Here is a 24414-nt window from a genome sequence, read left to right as displayed (position 1 = left end):
TAGGGTCTCCCCACTTCCACTCTTGTTACCTCCAGTCTCTTCTAATTAGGTGCTCATTCTCTGTCACTGGAACTTGCATGTTTCTTTCAGGGCACTAGCACACATTTGGTTTATTTTCTGTTTCTCTCACTAGACCGTGAACCCCACGAGGACAGAGACCTTTCTTACTCATCCCATCTTATTCAGCCCATCTCCACTCCTCACCTAGTGCTTAGCACATACCAGCCTTTCCATAGATAATCAATGAATGAATGCGTGGGAATTCTCAAAGGCTCAGAGACCCTGTCTTAATTCACCTTTGTGCTATCGGCACGCAGGGCAATGCCCGGTGCAAAGCAGGCATTCCCTACATACTTGTTCCACGTGTGGGTCAACTGATGAAGGGATGACTCCTTTCCAGGTTTTAGACGACAAAACCGTATTTGAATCTTCACTCTGCCAGCTGTGTGACTTTGAGCCTGGCCTTCATTAACTGCCGAATGAGCTAACAGTTATTTCGCGGGGTTGCTCCAGGATAAGCTCAGGCTGGTGAAGGGCCCTGCACAATGTCTGACACGGTGTGTACTCAACGCATCACCACTACCAGTGGGGTAAGGTGCAGGGAAGAAATCTAGAAGAATCTAGAAGAGAAGAGGGAGGGGCGGGGCGAGAAGCTCCTTGCCGATACTGCGTTCTACGGCCGCGCGCTGGCTGGCCCTCCCGGCTCGCCGTCCGCCCCTCCCCCTCCCGCCGCCGTCACCCGGGAAACGGGACGCTATCGCCAGCCCGCCGACCTAAGCGAGTTTCATGGCAGCCACGAAGAAAGCAGTTTTGGGGCAGTTGGTGGGAGCGGTGGACCAGAGCACAAGCTCGACGCGCTTTTTGGTTTTCAATCCCAAAACAGCCGAACTACTTAGTTATCATCAAGTGGAAATAAAACAAGAGTTTCCAAAAGAAGGATGGGTAGAACAAGACCCTAAGGAAATCCTGCAGTCCGTCTGTGAGTGTATAGAGAAAACGTGTGAGAAACTTGGACAGCTCAATACTTCTAACATAAAAGCTATTGGTATCAGTAACCAGAGGGAGACCACTGTGGTCTGGGACAAGTTAACTGGAGAACCTCTTTACAATGCTGTGGTGTGGCTTGATCTAAGAACCCAATCTACCGTTGAGAGTCTTCGTAAAAGCATTCCAGTAAATAATAACTTTGTCAAGACCAAGACAGGCCTTCCACTTAGCACCTACTTCAGTGCAGTGAAACTTCGTTGGCTCCTTGCCAACGTGAGAAAAGTTCAAAAGGCAGTTGAAGAAGATAGAGCCCTTTTTGGGACCATTGATTCATGGCTTATTTGGAGCTTGACAGGAGGAGCCAGTGGAGGCGTCCATTGTACGGATGTAACAAATGCAAGCAGGACGATGCTTTTCAACATTCATTCTTTGGAATGGGATAAAGAGCTCTGTGAATTTTTTCAAGTTCCAATGAAAATTCTTCCAAATGTCCGGAGTTCTTCTGAGATCTATGGCCTAATGAAAGCTGGGGCCTTGGAAGGTGTGCCAATATCTGGGTGTTTGGGGGACCAATCTGCTGCATTGGTGGGACAACAGTGCTTCCAGGATGGACAAGCCAAAAACACGTATGGAACAGGCTGTTTCTTACTATGTAATACAGGCCATAAGTGTATATTTTCTGAACATGGCCTTCTGACCACAGTGGCTTACAAACTCGGAAGAGACAAACCAGTACATTATGCATTAGAAGGTTCGGTAGCTATAGCCGGTGCTGCTGTTCGCTGGCTCAGAGACAATCTTGGAATTATAAAGACCTCAGAGGAAATTGAAAAACTTGCTAAAGAAGTAGGTTCCTCTTGTGGCTGCTGTTTTGTCCCAGCCTTTTCAGGGCTATATGCACCTTATTGGGAGCCCAGTGCAAGAGGGATCATCTGTGGGCTCACCCAATTCACCAATAAATGCCATATTGCTTTTGCTTCATTAGAAGCTGTTTGTTTCCAAACCCGAGAGGTTTTGGATGCCATGAACCGGGACTGTGGAATTGCACTCAGCCATTTGCAGGTAGACGGAGGAATGAGCAACAACAAAATTCTTATGCAGCTACAAGCAGACATTCTGTATATCCCAGTAGTGAAGCCCTTGATGCCTGAAACAACTGCCCTGGGAGCTGCCATGGCAGCCGGGGCTGCAGAAGGGGTTGGCGTTTGGAGTCTCGAGCCTGAGGATTTGTCAGCTGTCACGATGGAGCGGTTTGAACCTCAGATCAACGCCAAGGAAAGTGAAATTCGTTATTCTACATGGAAGAAAGCTGTGATGAAGTCCATGGGTTGGGTTAGCACTCAGTCTTCGGAAAATGGTGACCCTAGCATCTTCAGTAGTTTACCCTTGGGCTTTTTTATAGTGAGTAGCATGGTAATGTTAATCGGAGCAAGGTACCTCTCAGGTGTGCCATAAATAATACCAAGTCATGGATTCCAAAGATGTGAGCTCTTTACCTAACAAGAAAATTCAGTGGTTCTGTCTTTTAATGTGCTGACACTATTCATAGACTCTGATTTTATTTGTAAGCCACTTGCTGCATGACCCTCCAAGTAGACCTGTGGCTTGAAATAAAGAAAATGCGGCACACACAAAACAGTGATTTCTCAATTAGGAACCAAAAAAAAACAACCGCAAGTTTTGCATACAAAAAGTCACAAACAACTCCCCTGAACTACCCAGTGGTTGTTATTTTTAATCTAACTTTCTATTAAAACGTTGAAGGAGAAAGGGGCATGGTGGGGGGATGGGTAGTCAACTCTGTTGTTTTGCCCTCTTCCAGATCCCTTCTAGCAATGACTTGACAGCTACCTGCCACTTGGTGTTGGTCAACTATACAGGAAGATTTACAAAGAAAATGTAGTGGGCGCTCACAGCATGAGGCACAATTTAGAATCCATCCATTTATTTAACACATAATTGAAACCCTTCACTGGCAAATCTTAGGGTAAAGACTTGAACCCTAAACACAGCCTGCAAGGATCTGGTCCTTGGCTACCATTTTTGACTCATTTCACTCCATTCTCCTCCTTGTTCCCTGAGCTCCCACTATTTTGGTCTTCTTTGACTTTCAGCCACAGGACCTTTGCACATGTGCTTCCCTTTGCTTGAATTAGATTCACCGTTATAATTAAAGTCAAGGTCACTTCTTCCGAGACTGACCTTCCAGTCTAAGTCCTAGAACCTTCTCATTCACTCATAGTAGCATTTTACTTTGCAATTACACACCCAACTGTGGTTATTTTCCTTATGCTCCGCCCCCCCCATAATTTGTACCCTCTGGGAATCGATGAATGACTTGGTTACTGAGTGTATCCCCAGCGCCCAGAATGGTTCCCGGCACGTGGGAGGTATTCAATAAATGTCCTTTGAATGAATAAGCGAAAGTTTTCCAAGATTCGTATAGGAATCTGAGACACAAAGATGAGGAGGCCCCAGAGTTTGGGGGTGGTGTGGGGAACACAGACCAACAAACAGATGGGTACCAAGCTCCAGAGAACCTAACTCCTGCGCCTTCCTCCAGCTGGTGGGAGATCCTAACCCTTTCCCAGCTGCAGACACCCTCGGAGGAAGAGGTGGGTTTAAAGGCGCATGCTGAAGCCTCGCGCACAGTAATCCACCAGTTGAATCAACCAGCCCGGTGGAGATCCCAGGTCTTGGGCGAAGTTGCAGAAGCCCGCGTCGCCGAGCTCTGGCAGGGTGCCAGGTGACCCCTCTCGTCCACCCTTGTGCCCAATGCGGCGCGCCAGCCAATGCGCCCCGGACGCCGCAGCTGCTCCCGAGCCCGGGCGCGTGATTGGCAGCCTCCAGCCTCAGCCCCGGCGCGCCCTCCCACCCAAGACTAAGTCCAGTCCGCGCCCACTCCGGGGCGGTCGCCGCCTCCTCTGCGCCGGGGTGCTGGGCGCTGGGCCGGCAGGCAGCGCACACCCGGCAGGCGCCGCGGAGCAGCGAGGTCCCAGGCGGCAGCGCTCGGCGCAGTCCTCGCTCCGGCCGGGCCATGAAGGTCGAGTTTGCGCCGCTCAACATCCCGCTGGCGCGGCGGCTGCAGACGGCGGCGGTGCTGCAGTGGGTCCTGTCCTTCCTTCTGCTCGGTAAGGACTCCCGGCCACGCAAGATCCGGGCGAAACACCGCGGTGCCTGGGGCTCCGTCTCCCCCCTCCCGGACATCACTAATTCCCTTGTAAGCCAGAGCAGGCAGGTCACAGAGGGCATTTGTAGCTAATTTAGGACTCCCCTCTTTGATTCATCTTTCCACGTGAACCTTGTAGCAAGCCACTGATTGGCAACTTTATTTTCCCCTGTGCTGTTTTTAAAACTCGAGGTGTACTTTACCCACAGTAAAAGGCACAGATTTTAACTCGATGAGTTTTGACAAATGTATACAGCCAAGTGTAACCACGACCCAATCGAGCTATAGGACGTTGCACTTAAGCCCCTCAAAAGTCGATAAACTCGTTTCTTGAATTATCGATTCATAAATGGAAAAACAATGCCCAAGGATTTGAAACCTGATTCCTTCCTTATCCTCCCCCCCTCATAACAAATATCTGCGTTAGCTTTCCCGTGTTGAAGATTTTCCGGATGCAGAAAGCTACCTTGCTGCAAAGAAGACTGCACCACACGTTAGGTTGGGTTGGATGGCCTCTCTCTGTAAATAATTCGACCCAGGAGAGTGTGTTCTAGCCAGTTGCCAAATTAAGCCCAGGTAGAAATGTGCAGGAGCCAGTCACTAGATGGGGCAGGGGGCTTATCTGGAAGCTTTTTCTCTGGATGTTTGTTCTGCCCTTGAGGGGGGTGGGGGCATGGGGAGGGTCAGGGGAAAGGAGGGGGTGTAAGAGGACAGGAATTACTGGGAACTTAAACTCTTCAGAAGGCCCAAGTCATTTGTGTGCTATAAGTTCATGGGTGGTACACTGTCCAGGCCACAGTAATAATAAATTCATTACACTGTAGAGGTTTACAATTTTGAAACCATTTTACATTTTGAATGCCTGGATCAGTGGTTCTCAACCCTGGCTGCACATTAAGGTCACTGGAGGAATTTCTAAAAAATAAGATACCCAGGCTCTATCCCTAGAATTTTGAATTCATTTGTTTCAGAAAGGAACCTGCACATCAGGATTTTTTTTTTTTAATAAACTCTCCAAGTACAGCTAGAGTTTACTGAAAAAGGAAATTCAAATAATTAACTCATTAAGTCCTCCTAGGCCAAACTGTTGAGACAGCATTACACTTTGTTTTGCTCTAGGCCAAAGTACCATTGAGGTAACAGCTACACTTATCGCGGGCCTTGTGTGTGTCAGGTACTGTTCTGCCAGCTACAGCTTGGCATTTGCCATCTACCTCTACAGTTCTAAGCACCATACACTATTAACCATGTAATCTTCACAACAGCCCTGTGGGGTAAGGACTGTGTCTTCCTGTGCTCATTGTACCGCTGAGGGAACTAAGAGGTGAAGTGAACTGTTCAAGGTCACACAGTTAGTAGGAGGTGGAGGGGCTGGGTGCAAACCCAAATATTCTACCCAGAGTTCCTGCTTTAACCACTGTGCTGTCCAATTTAATGCCTTGAAACTGGAGACTGACTTTCTTGCTCATCAGCCAGCACATCTCTGATAGCCCACTGTCTTTTCCTTCCATGGCCCTTATCATTGCTTGTATTTGTGTGTGTCTGTGGTTACTTGAGAAAGGTCTCTATGGCCATTTGTAGGAGAGCAGAATTTGCCAGCCCCAAGTATGTTTCTTTGGTATATTAATTATTTTAAGCTGGTTATTTTCTAAGAAGCAGCAGACATGGGAAAAACTCTGAAAACCTAGTGGGAGTTACCCTTTTGTAAGAAACATTTACATTTATAAGGGAAATCTCCATTTGTAAGGGTGTCTCACTTGCTGTACCAGGAAGAGGATGATGACCAAATCTCTAAAAACCTACCAATGAAGAAGGCAGGGACTTAAATTTGCATAAAACCTTACCCTTCCTTACTGTGCTTTTCCTCATAACCTCCCATAACCGACTCAACCCACCTTCAATATCCTTTTTTGTCTTTAGCTGAGGATGGTATTTTTTTTTTTTTTTTGCGGTACGCGGGCCTCTCCCATTGCGGAGCACAGGCTCCAGACGCGCAGGCTCAGCGGCCATGGGTCACAGGCCCAGCCGCTCCGCGGCATGTGGGATCTTCCCGGACCGGGGCATGAACCGGCGTCCCCCGCATCGGCAGGCAGACCCCCAACCACTGCGCCACCAGGGAAGCCCTGAGGATGGTATTTAAGGGGAGGGTTTTGGCCGTTTTGGCAAGTTACTCAGTTTTCCTGGGTCTCCCCCAGGCATACATATTATTAAAATTTTGTTTGATTTCCTCCCATTAATCTGTCTCACGTCAATTTAATTCTTAGATCAGCCAGAGGAACGTAGGAGGGTAGAGGAAAATTTCTTCCTCCCTGATACATCCTAGTTCACAGGCTCAGTGAGGGAGTACCCAGCCCGTGCCTGGCTCATGGAAGGCACACAATAAGTACTGGTTGAATGTCTTCACTCTGTCACCCAAAAGGGAAGTGGTCCACCCCACATGTCACTATTTGTATCAACTCATGTATGTAAATCCCCACAGTGACCCTGGAGGTAGGGGCTAACCCCTGTACTCATTTTCCAAAGATAGAGCTTGGAGGTGTAGTAACTGCTCAAGGTCACAAGGTGGGTGGTAGAGCCTTATGTGTCACATGTGAATGGACTAATGACTTTAGACATGGCCCACCAGTCCTAATTTGAATCAAACTACAGTTGCTTGACAGACAATTCATTTAAATGCTCTTATTGCATGCATTTGACATTCATGTTACTAGGAGCATATTATTTTGTATTATCATATATTTTGGAAATTTTATTATGAAAAGTTCCAAACGTACAGAAAAGTAGAGAAGGGTATAAACTCCCATATACCCATTACTTGGATTTATAATTATTTTAACAATTTGCTATATTAGTTTTACCTATTTTGCAAAAATATTTTAAAGCAAATCACATTGCATTTTAATCCCAAGTACTTTAGTATGCCTATTATAAAATTATTTTACAAAATTATAGTAACATTGTCCCATGTAGCATAATTAACATTAATTGCTTAAAATCATCTAAACCAAGTCAATATTCATATTTCCTAAAATTGAGCCCCAAATACACTTTTATGTGTGACTTACTTGAATCAGGATCCAAAAAAGCCCCCTGGGTTGCATTTAGTTTTTAATTTAGAACAGTTTTTCCCCCCATTTGTTTTCTTGTCAATGAAGCATTGAAGAAGCCAGGTTATCTATCCTGCAAGATGTGTCTTCAGAAGTTCTCTGATTGCTATTTTGTAGGGTTAACATGTTCCTCAATTCCCTGTATTTCTTCTAAAATGGAAGTTGGAGCTAAAGGTTTGATTAGATTTAGGTGAAACCTTTTTGCAAGTCCTTTGCTGAGGTGCTGCCGTGTGCTCATGTTGCATTATGTCAGAATGCACATAGTGCCTAGCTGTCCCTTATGAGAGTGGTCAATGGGTACAGGTAGGAAGTAATGTGAGGGGTGGTAATTGACATGCTGCAAATAAAAGTTCCCTATTGACTGTTGACCTTTCACCTAGTCTCCATTAATGATCCTTGACCAAATTAACTGTTTTATTTGGGACTACAAAATGGTAATTTTCATATTCTATCATTCATTCTTCACATATTAACTAGAATTTATGCCAGGAATAATTTTTCCTCATCATCTAGGGCCATTGGTTACCCTGCAATTCAATTCTTATGGTAAAGGCCGTATAAACGCTTACCTATTTCTTTCCATTTTAATTATTTTAAAGTAAGGAGTTCGTGTAGTATCTCCTTCCAATGGTGATAAGAGAAGTTTTATTAACTATGTATTTTAAAGTCTCTAAATCAAAATCTTGGAATGCATTTTTCTTTCCACCATCAGGAAATGAGTTTAAGCTATTAGCACTTGGGATATATTTTTTTTTTAAAAAAAAGCAAAATGTTTCATTTAGTCATGAAATCAAATACTGTTTCCTTGAGATAAATGTTAAGTGCCTGTCTTCCAATCTTATAACATTGTATTATTTTTAGGTGTGCAACATAATAATTTGATATATGTCTATTGCAAAATGATTTCCACAGTAAGTTTAGTTAAAATCCATTACCACACATTTTTTTTCTCTTATGTTGAGATCTTTAAGATTTACTCTCAGCAACTTTCAAATATGCAATACAGTATTGTTAACTGTAGTCCCCATGCTGTACATTACATGCCCAGGACTTATTTATCTTATAAGTGAAAGTTTTTACGTTTTGATCAATTTTACTCATTTTACCTCCCCCGGCCCCCCGCATACCTCCACCTTTGGCAACCACCAATCTGTTCTCTGTATCTATGAGCTTGTTCTTTTGTTTTGTTTGTTTGTCCACACATGTAAGATTATGTATTTGTCCTTCTCTGCCCTACTGATTCCACTTAGCATAAAGGTCTATCCATGTTGTCACTAATGGCAGGATTTCCTTTCCATGGCTGAATAATATTCTATTTCATATATGTAGTATATATCACATTTTCTGTATTCATTCGTCTGTTGATGGACACTAGTTGTTTCCACGTCTTGACTATTGTAAATAATGCTGCCGTGAACATGACGGGGTGCAGATATCTTTTCCAGATAGTGATTTCATTTCCTTCAATAAATGCTGGGAGGTGGAATTGCTGGATCACCTATCTTCCAATCTTAATATTCAAGAAACTGAAACATTACTTACTAGCTTGTGTGCTACCAACCTGCTAACTGAAAAGTGGAAAACTGAAAAAGAGAGAGCCAACATTTATTGACCATCTTCTATCTACAACTCCTTGTGGCAGGGATTATTAGATTTATTTTTTTTAGGTGAGAAAACTGAAGCTCAAGAGGTATGTATCTTACCTAAGACCATGTGGTGAGACTGTGATCTTTTACTGAATGGGTCTATTTATTTACTTATTTATTTAAGCAGCCTTATTGTGACACTGTCAAACAGTTAACTGCACATATTTATTTTATTTTATTTTTTGACTCTGCCGTGCAGCTTGTGGGATCTTAGACCCCCAACCAGGGATTGAACAAGGGTCTTTGGCAGTGAAAGCTCAGAGTCCTAACCACTGGACTGTCAGGGAATTCCCACTGCACATATTTAATGTGTACAGTTTAAGTTGTCACATATGCACACCTGAAAAAAATACTGCCACAATTAAGATAGTAAATATAGCCATCATCCCTAAAGGTTTCTCATATCCATTTTGTAACCCCTCCTTCTCCCATCTACAAGCATCCACTTAATGTGGTTGCTGTCATTCATAATACTAGTTTGCATTTTCTAGTGTTTTATATAAATGGAGACATAGCATACGTACTCTTTTTTTTTTTTTTTTGGTCTGGCTTCTTTCACTGAATATAATTATTTTGAGATTCATTCTTTTTGTATGTGTATTAAGTAGTTCATAGCTTTTTTGTTTCAGAGTGGTATTCTAGTGAGTGAATATATTGCAATTTGTTTGTTCATTCATGTATTCATGAATATTTGCGTTGTAGCTATTATCAGTAATACTGCCGTGAACTTCTACCAACAAGTCTTTTTTTTTTTTTTTTTTTTTGCGGTACGCGGGCCTCTCACTGTTGTGGCCTCTCGCGCAGGCTCAGCGGCCATGGCTCACGGGCCCAGCCACTCCGCGGCATGTGGGATCTTCCCGGACCGGGGTTACGAACCCGCGTCCCCTCATCGACAGGCGGACTGTCAACCACTGCGCCACCAGGGAAGCCCTACCTACAAGTCTTAACGAATGTATACTTTCTTTATTCTTGGGTAAACCTAGGAATGGAACGGTTGATCATGTTATGGTAGGAGCAGGTTTAACTTTTTCAGAAATCGCCAAACTTTCTTCCCGAGTTGTTGTACCAGTTTACATTCCCACGAGCACCGTATGAGAGTTCCAGTTGCTCCATATCCTTGCCATCATTTGATATAGGCATTCCTTTTAATCTTTGCAACTTTAACAGGTGTGTAGTGGTGTCTCTCATTGTAGCTTTCGTTCACATTTCCCTGGTGTCTAATGATGTTGAACATCTTTTCATGTGCTTGTTTGCCATTTGTATGTTTTCTTTTTTTAATAATGTTTTAATTTAGTCTTATTTCATTTTTTAAATATAAATTTATTTGTTTTATTTATTTATTTTTGGCTGTGTTGGGTATTCTTCGCTGCGCACGGCATTTCTCTAGTTGTGGTGAGCGGGGGCTACTCTTTGTTGTGGTGTGCAGGCTTCTCATTGCGGTGGCTTCTCTTGTTGCGGAGCGTGGGCTCCAGGCAGGCAGGCTTCAGTAGTTGTGGCACACGGGCTCAGGAGTTGTGGCTCATGGGCTTAGTTGCTCTGCGGCATGTAGGATCTTGCCAGACCAGGGCTCGAACCCATGTGCCCTGCATTGGCAGGCAGATTCCTAACCACTGTGCCACCAGGGAAGTCCCTGTATGTTTTCTTGGTTGAAGTACTTGTTTAAATCTTTTGCGCATTTTTGATTGGGTTGCTTGCTTTCCTATTATTGAGTTTTGAGAGTTTGTGTTCTTCGGGATACACGTCCTTTATCAGGCATACACTTTGCATAGATTTTTTTCTTCCAGTCTATGGGTTATCTTTTGTGTATCTGAAGAGCAGAAATTTTAAATTTTGGTGAAGTCTAACGTATCCATATTTTCTCTATGGATTGTGTTTTTGGTGTTATATCTAAGAAATCTTTGCTTAATCCCAGTTCACAAAGATTTTCTACGTTTTCTTCAAGTTTTATAGTTTTAGGTTTTACATATAGATCTATGATCCATTTTGGGTTCATTTTTGTATATAGTACAAGGTCCAAGTTCATTTTTTTGGCATATGTTTAATTGTTGCAGCTCTGTTGTTCAAAAGAAAAAAAAAAGCTGTTTTTTCTTTACTGCATTGGGCTTGTGCTTTTGTCAAAAATCAGTTGTCCATATATGTGTGGATTTATTTCTGGATTATTCTGTACTATTAATCTGTTTATCTATCTTGATGCCATTACCATGTTGTTTTGATTACTGTGACTTTATAATAATTCATGAAATCAGGTAGTGTTAGCCCTCAAGCTTTGTTCTTTTCTTCAGAGTTGTTTTGACTATTATAGGTTCTTTACATTTTCATATGCATTTTAGAATTGGTTTGTCCGTTTATACTAAAAAGCCTGCTGGGGTTTTCATTGGAATTGCTTTTTGATTGAGATTAGTTTATAGTTTAATTTGGAGAAAATTGATGTCAAAAAATGCTGTCTTCCACTGTTGAGTTTATTTATATCAGAAGTTTTCAACTTTAGAGTGTATCTAAGAATCACCTGGGGACTTGTTAAAATGCAAATTCCCCAGAGATTTTGGTTCTGTAGGTGTCCGGGAGGGCCCTTAAAATTGTTTTCACTTTTTATTTTGAAGTAACTTCAAAAATAATAACTGTAAGTTTTTTGGTAATTTTCTGTATTTCTTCATCAAATTCCCCAAATATTAACATTTTACCATGTTTCCTTTATCCTTCTCTCTCACACATGTATATCATCACCATCATCATCTGAACTCTTTAAGAGTAAGTTGCAGACATGGTCTGCCTTTATCCTTAAGCACTTCCGCACATATTTCCTAATATATGTCTCTTACATAACCACAGTACAATTATCCAAATCAGAAAAATAACAGTGTTGCTGTACTATGACCTAATCCAGAGGTCCTATTCATATTTCAGCGATTGTCCCGCTGATGTCCTTTATAGCAAAGGAATCCACATGTTGTATGTAGTTACATCTTTTTAGTCTCCCTTAATCTGGAAAATTTTGAGGGAGCACATTTTAACATTCACTCTAGTGATTCATACTAGATTCCTGGACTTGCATAAACACTACTGTGCCTCTTTTATCATGGATTATTTATGTGGTTTTCAGTTTGTAGGTATACAAAGTATTTGTGCTTCTTTCGTCCTTCAGCTCGTAAAGCTTTCTGAAATAGTATGAAAATGGGACTGGTTTCAACTGGATCCTTGTTATAATTTATTTGACTTCATTAGGCAAAGAAATAGGTCCAATAATGAATTCACTTTTAAACAAGAAAAATGCAGATCCTTGTATGGCAATAATTTTTAAAGGCGATATGGAGCAGACCCACATATGAGGGATACTAGGCTGAAAAATTCTGCAAAGTGTTCTGAGATTTGTCTTTTAGCCCCATCCTCATCCTAAGAAACTCTGGAAGGCAAGTTTTCTTAAAGCAGGAATTTTAAAAATTAGAGGAATGTTATGCTTATATTCTTGTACTCAGCAGATGACACCGATTGATGTTTTGAAATACAGTGCCTCAGGAATAAAAAGGAAAAGAATGTGACGTGCTAAAAGATTTTGCTTGCCTCTCAGTTGTTTTCTTTCTCCATACTATGTTAAATGGCTAAAATAAGTATAGAAACAGTTTTCCTAGGGGGAAAAATGAAAACTTCTTGGATACAAGTGGAAAGGATACACATACAAATTAAATATTTTAAATTATTTCTTAATTGGCCACTGGTCGCTACTTAACGCAAGTAAGTAAACTTCCACTAGTTTTCACAATGTTTTTCTGATGGAGTTTGCTCATCAGATTTAATAGAATCATGTTAAAGATGAGAATATTCTTACATAAGTGGATTTGTTCTGCAGTGTTTAGTTTCTTTTTTTTTCTCTTTAGTGGAACCATTTTATTTATCTTTTTAAAATAAATTTTGATTATAAGGTAGTTCATGCTAGTTATTAGAAAAGTTGGAAACTGTAGAAGAGCTTTTAGAAGAGACTAGAAAAAAGTCCATATTCCCATCCAGAGATAACTATTGTAAATGTTTTGGCATATTCCTTTCCTCTTGTTTACCTATTTAAAAAAATTATTAAAATAATATATGCGCTAGAAAATAATACATTGGGTTGAGCCATATGAAACTGGTGTTTTTAAAGGTCTCAAGCAGTCAGTGATGGCTGATAGCTAACATTTATTGAGAGTTTCCTGTATGCCATTGTTACCAAACCGAGGTTCAGCTGCTCGCCGCTCGTAAGCCAGTAATTCAAGAGGCAAGTGTCAGTAGAAAGGAAAGGTGTTTTTATCAGAAAAGCCGGCAATCTGGGGAGAAGGTGGACTCATGTCCAGAGACCAGCTCTGAAGATTCTGCTCAGCCATGATAGTCTTTAAAAGGAAAAATGGGGGAGGGAGGAAGAATCTCAGTGAATCGTCAAGGCAGGAGGTTGGGTTCTGCATCCTTCTCCATTGAGTGCAGATGGGCTGACTCTCTTCAGATGTTATCTTGCCTGTGTGATCTGTCTGCAGGATTGCTTAGGGGGGCTGTTGGGGGTAGAGAGCTAGTCATTTTTTACTGCTTAATTCTTCATTTTTACTTCTTTTTATCTAGGAAAACAATCAGCAGGTTGGGCAAAGCATGGTATGCATTCAGGAGAGCAAAAGTCAGGAGTTAGTTTCAATTGCTTAGTGATCTCATTCCTATAATTAGGTTCTTGTAAGGTTAGAGGGGAACAGAAATGGGCAAACAGGAAAGGAGCAGAAGAGCTGCTTCCACCATCATACCATCATTGTTTTTGTTTTTATTTTTAAGTGTTCTCCTTTTATTTATTTATTTGGCCACACTGCGTGGCTGGCGGGATCGAACTTGAGCCCTCGGCAGTGAAAGCGTGGAGTCCCAGCCACTGGACTGCCAGGGAATTCCTGCACCATCATTGTTCTGATGGCTTTCTGTGTGTTATTTTATTTAAGTTTCACTAACCAATTATTTTTCCGTATTATAAATAATACTTTATTAAATTTTAAAAAAACTGATAAAGAAGGGAAACTAAAACCTAGAACTTAAAAGAAATTTTCAACTTATATACATCAGGTCTTGATTGAAGAAATGCCAAAGGCAAAGCGTGTTGTTAGGATTCATTTACTTTTCAAATTCTGCTATCATCTATGGAGCATTTGCCATGGGTCAAACACTACACTACATTTTCATTTGTATTCTCCTGTATTTTAAGTATCCAGGTTGAATCCCTTGAAGCCAGAACGGATGGAGGCAGCAGAGGTAGGAAAAGTCCACGTAAGCACTGAAGGACTTTCCACCACCCAAAAGCTGTCGACCTGGCCACCACTCCTTGCCAAAAGTCTTTAGTTCATGAAAAAAGGAAATGTATATCCCTGATTTTGCTGGAACACTTCTTTCTATAAAGCTAGGGATACCTGAAGGCAGCTTTGAAGCTAAAAGTGGGTCATTGGATCGATCGTTCCCTCTGTATGTATGAGATTGGAGATGAAGACTTTGCTGCAGACGTAGGGCTCTCTGTGAGGTGCCAACTTGTTCCCAGTCAAATAGCAGTGCTTCACTTATTATGCGTTATTATCAATTACATGTATAATTCATACATTTACCCATCTTTTTTTTCTTTATTTTATTTTTTAAAATATATTTAATTTATTTTTTGGCTGCATTGGGTCTTCGTTCCTGCGCATGGGCTTTCTCTAGTTGCAGCGAGCGGGGGCTACTCTTCGTTACAGTGCACGGGCTTCTCATTGCGGTGGCTTCTCTTGTTGTGGAGCATGGGCTCTAGGCGCGTAGGCTTCAGTAGTTGTGGCACGCGGGCTCTACAGCGCAGGCTCAGTAGTTGTGGCACGTGGGCTTAGTAGTTGCGGTGAACGGGCTTAGTTGCTCCACGGCATGTGGGATCTTCCCGGACCAGGGATCGTACCCATGTCCCCTGCATTGGCAGGGGGATTCTTAACCACTGGGCCACCAGGGAAGCCCCCTCCCCCGTCTTTTAATTTTGGAAATTTAGAAGTATTTAAAGAATAGCTCAGTATACATTCTTTTTACCTCGAGTCACCAACTCTTAGGATTTTTCAGTGTTTGTTTTCTCTGTTTCTGTAGACACACACACAGTTTGTTGTTACTGTTGCTTTTTTTTTTTTTTTTTTGCGGTACGCGGGCCTCTCACTGTTGTGGCCTCTCCCGTTGCGGAGCACAGGCTCCGGACGCGCAGGCTCAGCGGCCACGGCTCACGGGCCCAGCCGCTCCGCGGCATGTGGGATCTTCCCGGACCGGGGCACGAACCCGTGTTCCCTGCATCGGCAGGCGGACTCTCAACCACTGTGCCACCAGGGAAGCCCTGTTACTGTTGCTTTTGAACCATTTGAAAGTAAGAAATTAAGTTGTAAAAATCATTGCACTTCATTCCTCAATACTGTAGAATGTGTTTCCTGAAAACAAGGATTTTGTACACAATTGCAATTCCATTATCACACCCAAGAAATGTATCATTGAAACAATAATCTTATTTAATACATGGCTCATATTCAAATTTCCCTAATTGTCTTCAAATTTTCCTTTAAAACTAGACCTGTTCTATACTTTTTATTTGTTTTTTCATCTTTTATGACACTGATATTTTTAAAACAGCCCCAGCTAATTATCTTGTAGGATGTCCCCTAGTCTGGGCTTGCCCAAATATGTTCTCATGATTAGAGTCAGGTTAGACATTTTTGGCAACAAGGTCACAAAGGTGATGGGGTCTATTTCCCATTTGATCATAAGAAGAGGCAAATGTCACTTTGTCCCTTTACTGATGATGGTAAACTTAGTGACGATGCATAAACTTTAGCTGAGCCTTTCTGACTTTCAGTGCTGTTAAAGGAGAGGGGCATTGCTGCACTATTCACAGTAGCCAAAAGGTGGAGACAACCCACATGTGCATCAACAGATAAACAAATGGATAAACAAGTTGTGATCTATCCATACATGCGAATATTGTTCAGCCATAAAAAGGCATGAAGTACTGATACATGTTACAGCATGGCTGAATCTCAAAAACTTGATGGTAAGTGAAAGCCTACAAAAGGTTACATATTGGATCATGGCATTTATATGAAATATCTAGAATAGGTAAATCCATCAAAAAAGAATGCAGATTGGTGCTTGCCAGGGACAGGGGAAAGGGAAACAGGGAGTAACTGTTTAATGGGTACAGAGCTTTATTTCAGAATGATCCAAGTGTTTAGGACCTAGATAAAAGTGGGAGTTGCACAACAATGTCAATGTACTAAATGCAACTGGATTGTTTTTTTTAAAATGGTTAATTTATGTTATGTGAATTTCACCTCAAAAAAAAAAAATAGCGGGAGGCAGCTTCCTCAGTGATGTAGAGAAAGTAGAATCTATGGCAGTTAAGTAAAAATAGAGTATAAGTGATTGGGGGCTGACTTGTGGTTTCTTATCCAGAATGTACCCAAGTCAAGGAAGCTGAAATTTAGGGGAATTCCCTGGCGGTCCAGTGGCGAGGACTCTGCGCTTCCACCGCAGGGGGCACGGTTCCATCCCCAGTCGGGGAACTAAGATTCCCACATGCTGTGATGCAGCCAAAGGAAAAAAAAAAAAAAGGAGAGCTGTTCCTGGGTGGTGCGTGGGGCTGGCGGCCGACAGCTGCCCCTGCCGCCACCAACATGGAGAGTTTGTACCGCGTCCCGTTCTTAGTGCTCGAATGTCCCAACCTGAAACTGAAGAAGCCGCCCTGGGTGCACATGCCGTCGGCCATGACGATGTATGCTCTGGTGGTGGTGTCTTACTTCCTCATCGCCGGAGGAATCATTTATGATGTTACTGTCGAACCTCCAAGTGTCGGCTCCATGACTGATGAACATGGGCATCAGAGACCAGTAGCTTTCTTGGCCTACAGAGTCAATGGACAAGATATTATGGAAGGACTCCCATCCAGCTTCTTGTTTACAATGGGAGGTTTAGGTTTCATAATCCTGGACCGATCCAGTGCACCAAACATTCCCAAGCTCAATAGATTTCTCCTTCTATTCATTGGATTCGTCTGTGTCCTATTGAGTTTTTTCATGGCTAGAGTATTCATGAGAATGAAACTGCCGGGCTATCTGATGGGTTAGAGTGCCTTTTGAGAAGAAATCGGTGGATACTGAATTTGCTCCTGTTAATGAAGTTTTCAAGGCTGTATCAGTCCTCTGATATGAAATATGGAAAAGGATGAAAAGCAGCAGAAAAGAAACATCTAGTGAAAACATAGGAAGCGTATTATATATATTATATATTATAGCTTGGACTAGAATGCGTTCTTGGTATCAAAGAGACAAGCATTTTTTCCTGCTGGCCTGTACTGACACACCAACGATGTTAAGTGGCATTTTCTTCTTTTTTTAAATTTTATTTCTTAAAGAAAATATACTTCATTTCTACAACTATAATATTGAATAAAATGATTATTTTTTACAAACCCCTTGACATTTTTTGGAGATGACATTTCTGACCTTCAGAAATTAATGTAAAATCAGGAAGTGAGATCCCATAAGCTGAGAACTCTGGACAGCCGATCAGCTTTACCTGTGGTGCTTTGCTTTTAAACAGAGTGTGTGACAGTACATCATTTCAGATATGTATGTAAGACTGTTTCCTGAACAATAAGATGTGTGAAAGGAGAAGAAAGAAATAATTTTTCTAATAAAAAAAAAAGGCAGTTGAAATTTTGGCCTTCAGTGCAACTTGCTTTGTGAATCTAAACAATTTTTTTTGAAGTATCAACATTAGTTTTGAGAGCTGCACAATGTTTTGGAGTAAATCTTTTTAACTTTCTCTTCTGTTTGACCTCCAGTTTAGGAGAATCGTGTTACCTTGGATTGCTTAGTGGGATAAAAATAGAAAATAGAGGTGATCTAGTCACCTAGTTTTTATAGTGTTTTCTGCTTTCTATCCAATTTAGGATCAAGGGATTAAAAAACTATTTTGGTGCTGTTTATGATATGAAATAGAATCTTTATGCAAGATTATGTTATTAGAGAAAAGTTGTTAGAAGCCCAAATATTCAAAAACAAAAGAATTTGAATTAGTACTGACAACCAGTGGAATGTTGCACAGTCATTAAAAATAACACTTATGGAGAGGTTTTAATGCCAAATTTATAATACCAAGCAGCTAAGATGAGATAATCGTAAGTGATCAAATACAGAATAAAAAATATGTGTGATCAACTGTGTTAAAAAAACATAACCTGTTTGACGGAGAAAAAAAAAAAGACGGGAAAATTTAACAGTAGTTTTTGTTGGGTGACAGGAATATGAGTTACCTTGTCTGCTTCTACTTTTTGCATTCTCCAAATGTATCCTAGTAAACACAGTTGTTATAAAAATGGCTCCCATTTGTCAAGCGCTTGCTCTGTGCCAGGCAGTGTAACATCTCTCTGTTCATTCCCCCAACAGTCCTTGGAGAGTGGTGCTTATGAACCTGCTTATGTACTTGTAATAAACACATGTTTATGGTGTTATGACCATTAGCTGGGGATAGTTTGGTTTTCTAAAAAAAAAAAAAAAAAAGTGCCTGGGTTTAAGGATTAGGCAGATCCAGGTTCAAGTCCTTTAGACACTCAAACTCCCTGAGCCTCAGTTTCCACAACTGCAAAATGGGGACAGAACTCTGTACCTTGAGGGTTCCAAGGAGGAGTAAATAAGGTTGCCCATGCGAGACAGTTACTACTCAGTACCTATGCCCTCCCTCCCTTGCTCCATCATAGCTCACCTGATCCAGCTTGGGGTAGAGAATAATGAGACCTATTTATGTTTCTTGTAAATGTTTTGCACATTTTAATACAATAAAATTAATTAACAGGGGTACATTGTCAGCGCACAGACCTGGGTAGAGGGAAGCAGGTAAATCAAAATAGAGTGATCTTGGTAGGAATGAGGGCAGAGGACACTCTTTTGGTCTCACTTCTAGACTCGTGGAAACTTCCAGAATGCAAGAAGACACCCCACTGAACGGTGGAGGGCACATGCTTCCTTAAACTTTCACACACTTTTAACCTTTAACCCACCCTGGAGAGAGCAAGTCAGTCCTCTGATGGGTTCAATTCAGTATGTGGGTTAAATCTGTACTGGGAAATTTATTGATTTATATATTTCTAGAAATATAAACATGTGTTCTGTTTTTGCCAAAAAAGCCCCAAATCTATACCTACATCTATAACTATAAAACAATAATAGATCAAAGGTGCTCATGTCAGATACCATGATGGATTGTTTGGGGACAAAGCTCTTTTTAATAAAGTTGAGAATGGATAGGAGCTTGGGAGACCAAAGTTAGTTCTAGATTAGAGACTGTAGCACATAATAAAGAAGAAAGCGGTAATGGCACTCCTTAAACCAACAGTAATAGCTGGCATTTGTTGAGCACCTACTCTGTGCCAGGCTTTAAGTCTTTTTTTTTTTTGCGGTACGCAGGCCTCTCACTGTTGTGGTCTCTCCCGTTGCGGAGCACAGGCTCCGGACGCACAGGCTCAGCAGCCATGGCTCACGGGCCCAGCCGCTCCGCGGCATGTGGGATCTTCCCAGACCGGGGCACGAACCCGTGTCCCCTGCATCGGCAGGCGGACTCTCAACCACTGTGCCACCGGGGAAGCCGCAGGCTTTAAGTCTTTGTGCTCCTCCCCATTGATATATTTTTCTTCTCATAAATATTTTTTAGTATAACCATAGCACAGACATAAAAAGAAAATGTCTAGCTTAGCTTAATGTATTACTTTAAGGCAAATATTCTTGTCCCTACTGCCCAGGTCAAGTTTTATCAATTCCTGCTTCATCTATTTGAAGCTACAGCATTAGGTGCACAAACAATTAGGATTGCTCTGTTGTTATGAAATGTCAAGAGAAGTGGTAGGTGAGCTAAGGCGTAGAGTCCCTCCTGTGCCATATCTATCTCTGGCAATAGACTTCCGGGAAATGAAGTTTGTCATTGGAATGTGCCCTCTTCATGGGCACACGCGTAATAGCTGCTCAATCAAGGTGAACACTTGTAGGAATTCCTCTGCATTCCTCCTGTCAGCGACAGTTCCTCCATGTATCACGTCGGGGAGATGGTATAGGGCCATGGGCTTTGAGAATGGACCTTGAATTTAGACAGGTCAGCCACTTCCCCGTGTAGTTTGGGCAATTCACTTAACCTCCCTAAGCTGCTATCTTCCCTCTTATAAAAAGAATGTTAGGAGTGCTAGGGCTGCTTCATTGATGCTGTGGCTATATGAGGATTAAATTTTAAAATATTTTGGTGGAATCCACAATACGGTACTTGGTATATGCTGAACGTCCAAGAAATGTTAGGTCATACTGTACCATTGCTGTCTTGTTACATCACCTCACTTGAACCAAGGTTCAGTTGAACACACTTTGTATATATTAGATCCCCCCTACCTTGGGCCAATGATTGTACAGTACAGTGAGGAGATGCTAACTGACCCTGATTCCTGAGGTCTTCCCCTTTCTTACAGCACAGGTGTGCCTTGGAGTCATTGTGTTCCTGATCATATACAACTACTGGTTCCTCTACATCCCTTATTTGACATGGCTTTACTTTGACTGGCAAACCCCAGAGCAAGGAGGCAGGAGATCTGACTGGGTCAGAAGCTGGACCATTTGGAGGTACTTTAAGGACTATTTTCCAATTCATGTGAGTAGAATTGTTTTATATGGTATGGTTTTAAGCTGGGAAAAAAATTCAAATGTGTTATCACATATTTTTCAAGATTTCCCTTTTTAGAGGGAGAGAGCCTGCAATTCAGCCCAAGTTACTAAATGGAGTCTAACCTAAATTGACAAAAGTTAGAAAGCTGTGTATGAGGGGCTCTGGGTTCAGGAAACAGTTTAAAAATTTGGAAACAGCTCTACCCCAGGAAACGAAAATGAGTCGTGTTCTTCATTTCCTCTTGAACACAGAACTAATTCTGAGTCCTTCTGTTTCTTATTGGAAACTAATCAGGGAACATTTTATTTTTTTCTGTCCATATAAATGCACTGTAGCTCATCAAAACTTGGGATTTGAATCCAAGTCACAACTACATATTTGGGTTTCACCCCCATGGAGTGCTTGTTGCTGGAGCCTTTGGAAACTTTTGTACAAATTATTCAAACTTCAAGGAGCTGTTTCCTGGCCTCACTGCGTATCTTCACGTGCTTCCATTTTGGTTCCGGTGTCCGCTCTTCCGAGAATATCTGATGAGTAGTGGTAAGTGAAGGCAGATCACTGTTTCTCTAGGGTTCTGGGTGGGCAGGACCACATAGAATGTCCCCTCCCAAACCAGCTGGGTTTACAATTTCTTAGAGTAAAACTCTAAGGAGATGGATTTGGGAGAACTCAGCACACATAAGATAAGTGGGGTTTGAATCCATGTGCCACATGTAGAGATAAGGTTAAAGACAACAGGGACAGAAAAGGAGCCTGTCTTAGTTCAGCTGCTATGAGAGAATACCATAGACTGGGTAGCTTGAACAATAGAAATTTATTTCTCACAGTCTGAAGGCTGGGAAGATCTGGTGTCTGGTGATGGCCCACTTGCTGGCTTGCAGATGGCCATCTTCTCATTGTATCTTCACATGGTAGAAAGAGAGAACATGCTAGCTCTGTCCCTTTTCCTATAAGAACATTCACCCTGTTCCTGGGGGCTCCACTCTCATGACCTAATTACCTCCCAAAGGCCCCACCTCCTAATACCATCCTATTGGGGGTTAGGTTTCAACATATGAATTTTGGAGGAACGTAAACATTTAGTCCCTAACAGCCCTGAGAAATAGCAGCATTTAAGCATGGCCTGAAGAAGGGAAGCCTCAGGAGGAAACTGAGAAGTATCCAGAGGCAAGTGAGGACTGCCAGGTGTCTGGAAATCCATGAGGCCCTCTTTCCAGTGGAAGCAATGCCTCCAGCTCTGCACGCAGAGCAGAATGGCCGTGGCTTTGAACTCAGTGAAAGCTCACACCTATTTGGGCTCAGGTTCTCTACCCTCTCACCTACCTGCCTCTGCCTCTTCTCTTCAGAGAGTCGCTGATCATTCAGAATCCTGTCCTAATTTTATTCTCCCCCAGTAATAGGAACCCACAGTAAAATGAGCATGTAATTTCCTTCAAGAGACGAAGGGCCGTGTCCTGATAAAACTAACACATTCTTTTTTTTTTTTTTTTTGACATACAGGATAGCCCATTCTCAAGGCTCTGACCTTTATTTATTTATTTAATAAAATATTTATTTATTTTTGGCTGCATTGGGTCTTCGTTGCTGTGCACGGGCTTCCTATAGCTGCGGCGAGCGCGGGCTACTCTTCGTTGCGGTGCGCGGGCTTCTCATTGCGGTGGCTTCTCTAGTACGGAGCACGGGCTCTAGGTGCGCGGGCTTCAGTAGTTGTGGCACACAGGCTCAGTAGTTGTGGCGCTTGGGCTCTAAAGCACAGGCTCAGTAGTTGTGGCACACAGGCTTAGTTGCTCCATGGCATGTGGGATCTTCCTGGACCAGGGCTCGAACCCGTGTTCCCTGCATTGGCAGGCGGATTCTTAACCACTGCGCCACCAGGGAAGCCCCACATTCTTTTATGACTAAAAAAAAGAAAACGGATAAAATCAAGAATGGAAGGAAACAATAAGACATTAAAAAGTGGTTGTCTCTGAAATATGGGTCACAAGTTGTTTGTGTTTTCATTGTTATTGTTTTCCTCCAAGAGTTCATAGTGTTTTCCTCCAAGAGTAGGTAGTCCATTTAAAATTTGAAAAGGAGTCTTTAAAGTTATGTTTACATGGGAAAGGCTGATATAAAGGCTGAACAATTATGTAACTTTCGTCTTAAATAAACAGTTTACCAAAGTCAAACTAGACATTTGGGAATCACGCACAGATTTAGCAATTGATGTAGGTTATTTGTCAGATGTCTGAATTTTTGAACCCGTTTACATTATACATCCATGTCTGAGAAATAAGAATCCATAAAGAATACCTGAAAACAGACCATTGTGTGTTCAAAAGATCCAGGCCAACCTCTTGGAGGTTATGCTGTTTGGTTCTGAGCAAGGATCTGCCAGGATAACGATCAAGATTACCGCATACAGCTGTGCAGGGTTGTGCACTGAACAACTCCAGGGGGCACCTTTTACTTATAATGCAATATGAATGGAATCTGTAGAAATGAGCAGTACACAACCTACCTGAACAAGTGATAGACCTAGTAATAAGCAAGTGACATTTTAAAGACCTAACCCTGTCCTCTGCCAGAATGTTAGATCTTATTAATGGAATCTATTACCAAAGAGTCAGCTATGAAAAAGTTATAAACCTGCAAACTTCTCCAAATGTAAGCAGTCTAGGAAATTCTGTGAAGTATTTGCTGGTGCCGTAGACTATTATGATAAGAGTGTAAAAGGGCAGTTAGTTAACACCTTTTGTTTTATTCACTAAGGGCCAGTCTCAGTTTCCAGGAGAAGCGTGTCTCACGTGCTGAGCAAGGAAGGAGGTGGAAACATCTCAGTCATTGTGCTTGGGGGTGCAGAGGAATCACTGGATGCCCATCCTGGAAAGTTCACTCTGTTCATCCGCCAGCGGAAGGGATTTGTGAAAATTGCTTTGACCCATGGGTAAGTGGCTTTTCATTTCAGGCAACTGGGTCAGGGTAGTTAACACATTATTAAATGAACACAAAGAAGTGAAGTAATTTTTCTGGCCCTTAAAGACGGAGCTCCTAATCGGCTTCCCAATGAAAGCAGGTGTGGATGTTTATGGGGAATGAAATACAACCTTCCCACTAAGGTAACTCAATGTCATGGCATCCAGCAATTCAACTTGTCTGTAAGAGGAAAACCAAAAAACACAAAATTTTATAGGCACAGTATAAATTCCCAGCCAAATGAACAAATGAACCATGGCCAAAACCACAGATGACAAAGAAGCTTCCTGGAACCTTGATTTTCTATAGAATAAAATTCCACAAACCACTAAGGCTGCTGAGGTACCTCCCCAAAGGACGTCAGGTATAAGTCAGTTTCAATGTGTGGAACATGAACTTAGCGCTATAGGGAGGCTTGGGAACGTTAAAGGATTGTTAGGACTCTGTTGTAAAAGTCAGCTGGGCTAAATGAAATATTTAAATCCTTTTCATTGAAAATGCTTATTCTTCCTCCTTGTTATTTGCAGTGCTTATTTGGTGCCAGTTTTTTCTTTTGGTGAAAATGAACTGTTTAAACAAGTTAGCAACCCTGAAGGCTCATGGCTTCGAGCTGTGCAGGAGAAACTACAGAAGATCATGGGATTTGCTTTGCCACTGTTCCACGCCAGAGGAGTTTTTCAATACAATTTTGGCCTAATGCCCTATAGGAAGCCCATCCACACTGTTGGTATGTACATCAAAGACTCGAGGCTTGTTAAACTGAGTAAAAAGGATTACCTTGCTCTGAGCTATGTTTATTGTTACTGAGATAGCTTTGAGTAAGACCTTCCTAAAATAATAATCCTATAGGTGTTATTTGAGCTTCAGT

At 41.9% G+C, this 24414-nt stretch overlaps 1 protein-coding gene and 2 pseudogenes across 4 annotated transcripts in view; all 3 read left to right on the top strand.

The window, feature by feature from the left end:
- The first annotated feature begins 666 nt into the window (after positions 1-666).
- LOC113624550 (glycerol kinase pseudogene) lies at positions 667-2624 on the top strand (annotated as a pseudogene). Its single transcript, XR_003434382.1, has one exon. The product of XR_003434382.1 is annotated as a glycerol kinase pseudogene (transcript).
- A 666-nt stretch (positions 2625-3290) lies between these two features.
- MOGAT1 (monoacylglycerol O-acyltransferase 1) overlaps positions 3291-24414 on the top strand; it is a 28564-nt gene continuing 7440 nt past the window's right edge. The window contains exons 1-5 of one of the 3 annotated variants that reach the window (XM_027120229.1): positions 3291-4118; positions 20398-20576; positions 20927-21131; positions 23343-23517; positions 24074-24273. In XM_027120229.1, the coding sequence (XP_026976030.1) occupies positions 4025-4118; positions 20398-20576; positions 20927-21131; positions 23343-23517; positions 24074-24273 (853 nt within the window). In that variant the 5' untranslated portion in view covers positions 3291-4024. Of the gene's footprint in view, positions 4119-15902; positions 15943-20397; positions 20577-20926; positions 21132-23342; positions 23518-24073; positions 24274-24414 lie in introns of those variants that run through there. The other 2 variants (XM_027120213.1, XM_027120221.1) reach the window with 2 other exon arrangements.
- Positions 16504-17033, top strand: LOC113627547 (oligosaccharyltransferase complex subunit OSTC pseudogene; annotated as a pseudogene).

This window comes from Aethalodelphis obliquidens, unplaced genomic scaffold (genome assembly GCF_003676395.1).
Source record: "Aethalodelphis obliquidens isolate GAN/ISIS:26980383/991018 unplaced genomic scaffold, ASM367639v1 scaffold2, whole genome shotgun sequence".
In the NCBI taxonomy this organism is placed as follows: Eukaryota; Metazoa; Chordata; class Mammalia; order Artiodactyla; family Delphinidae; genus Aethalodelphis; species Aethalodelphis obliquidens.
The sequence above is the reverse complement of the archived record's forward strand: the minus strand, read 5'-3'. Positions and strand labels throughout refer to the sequence as shown.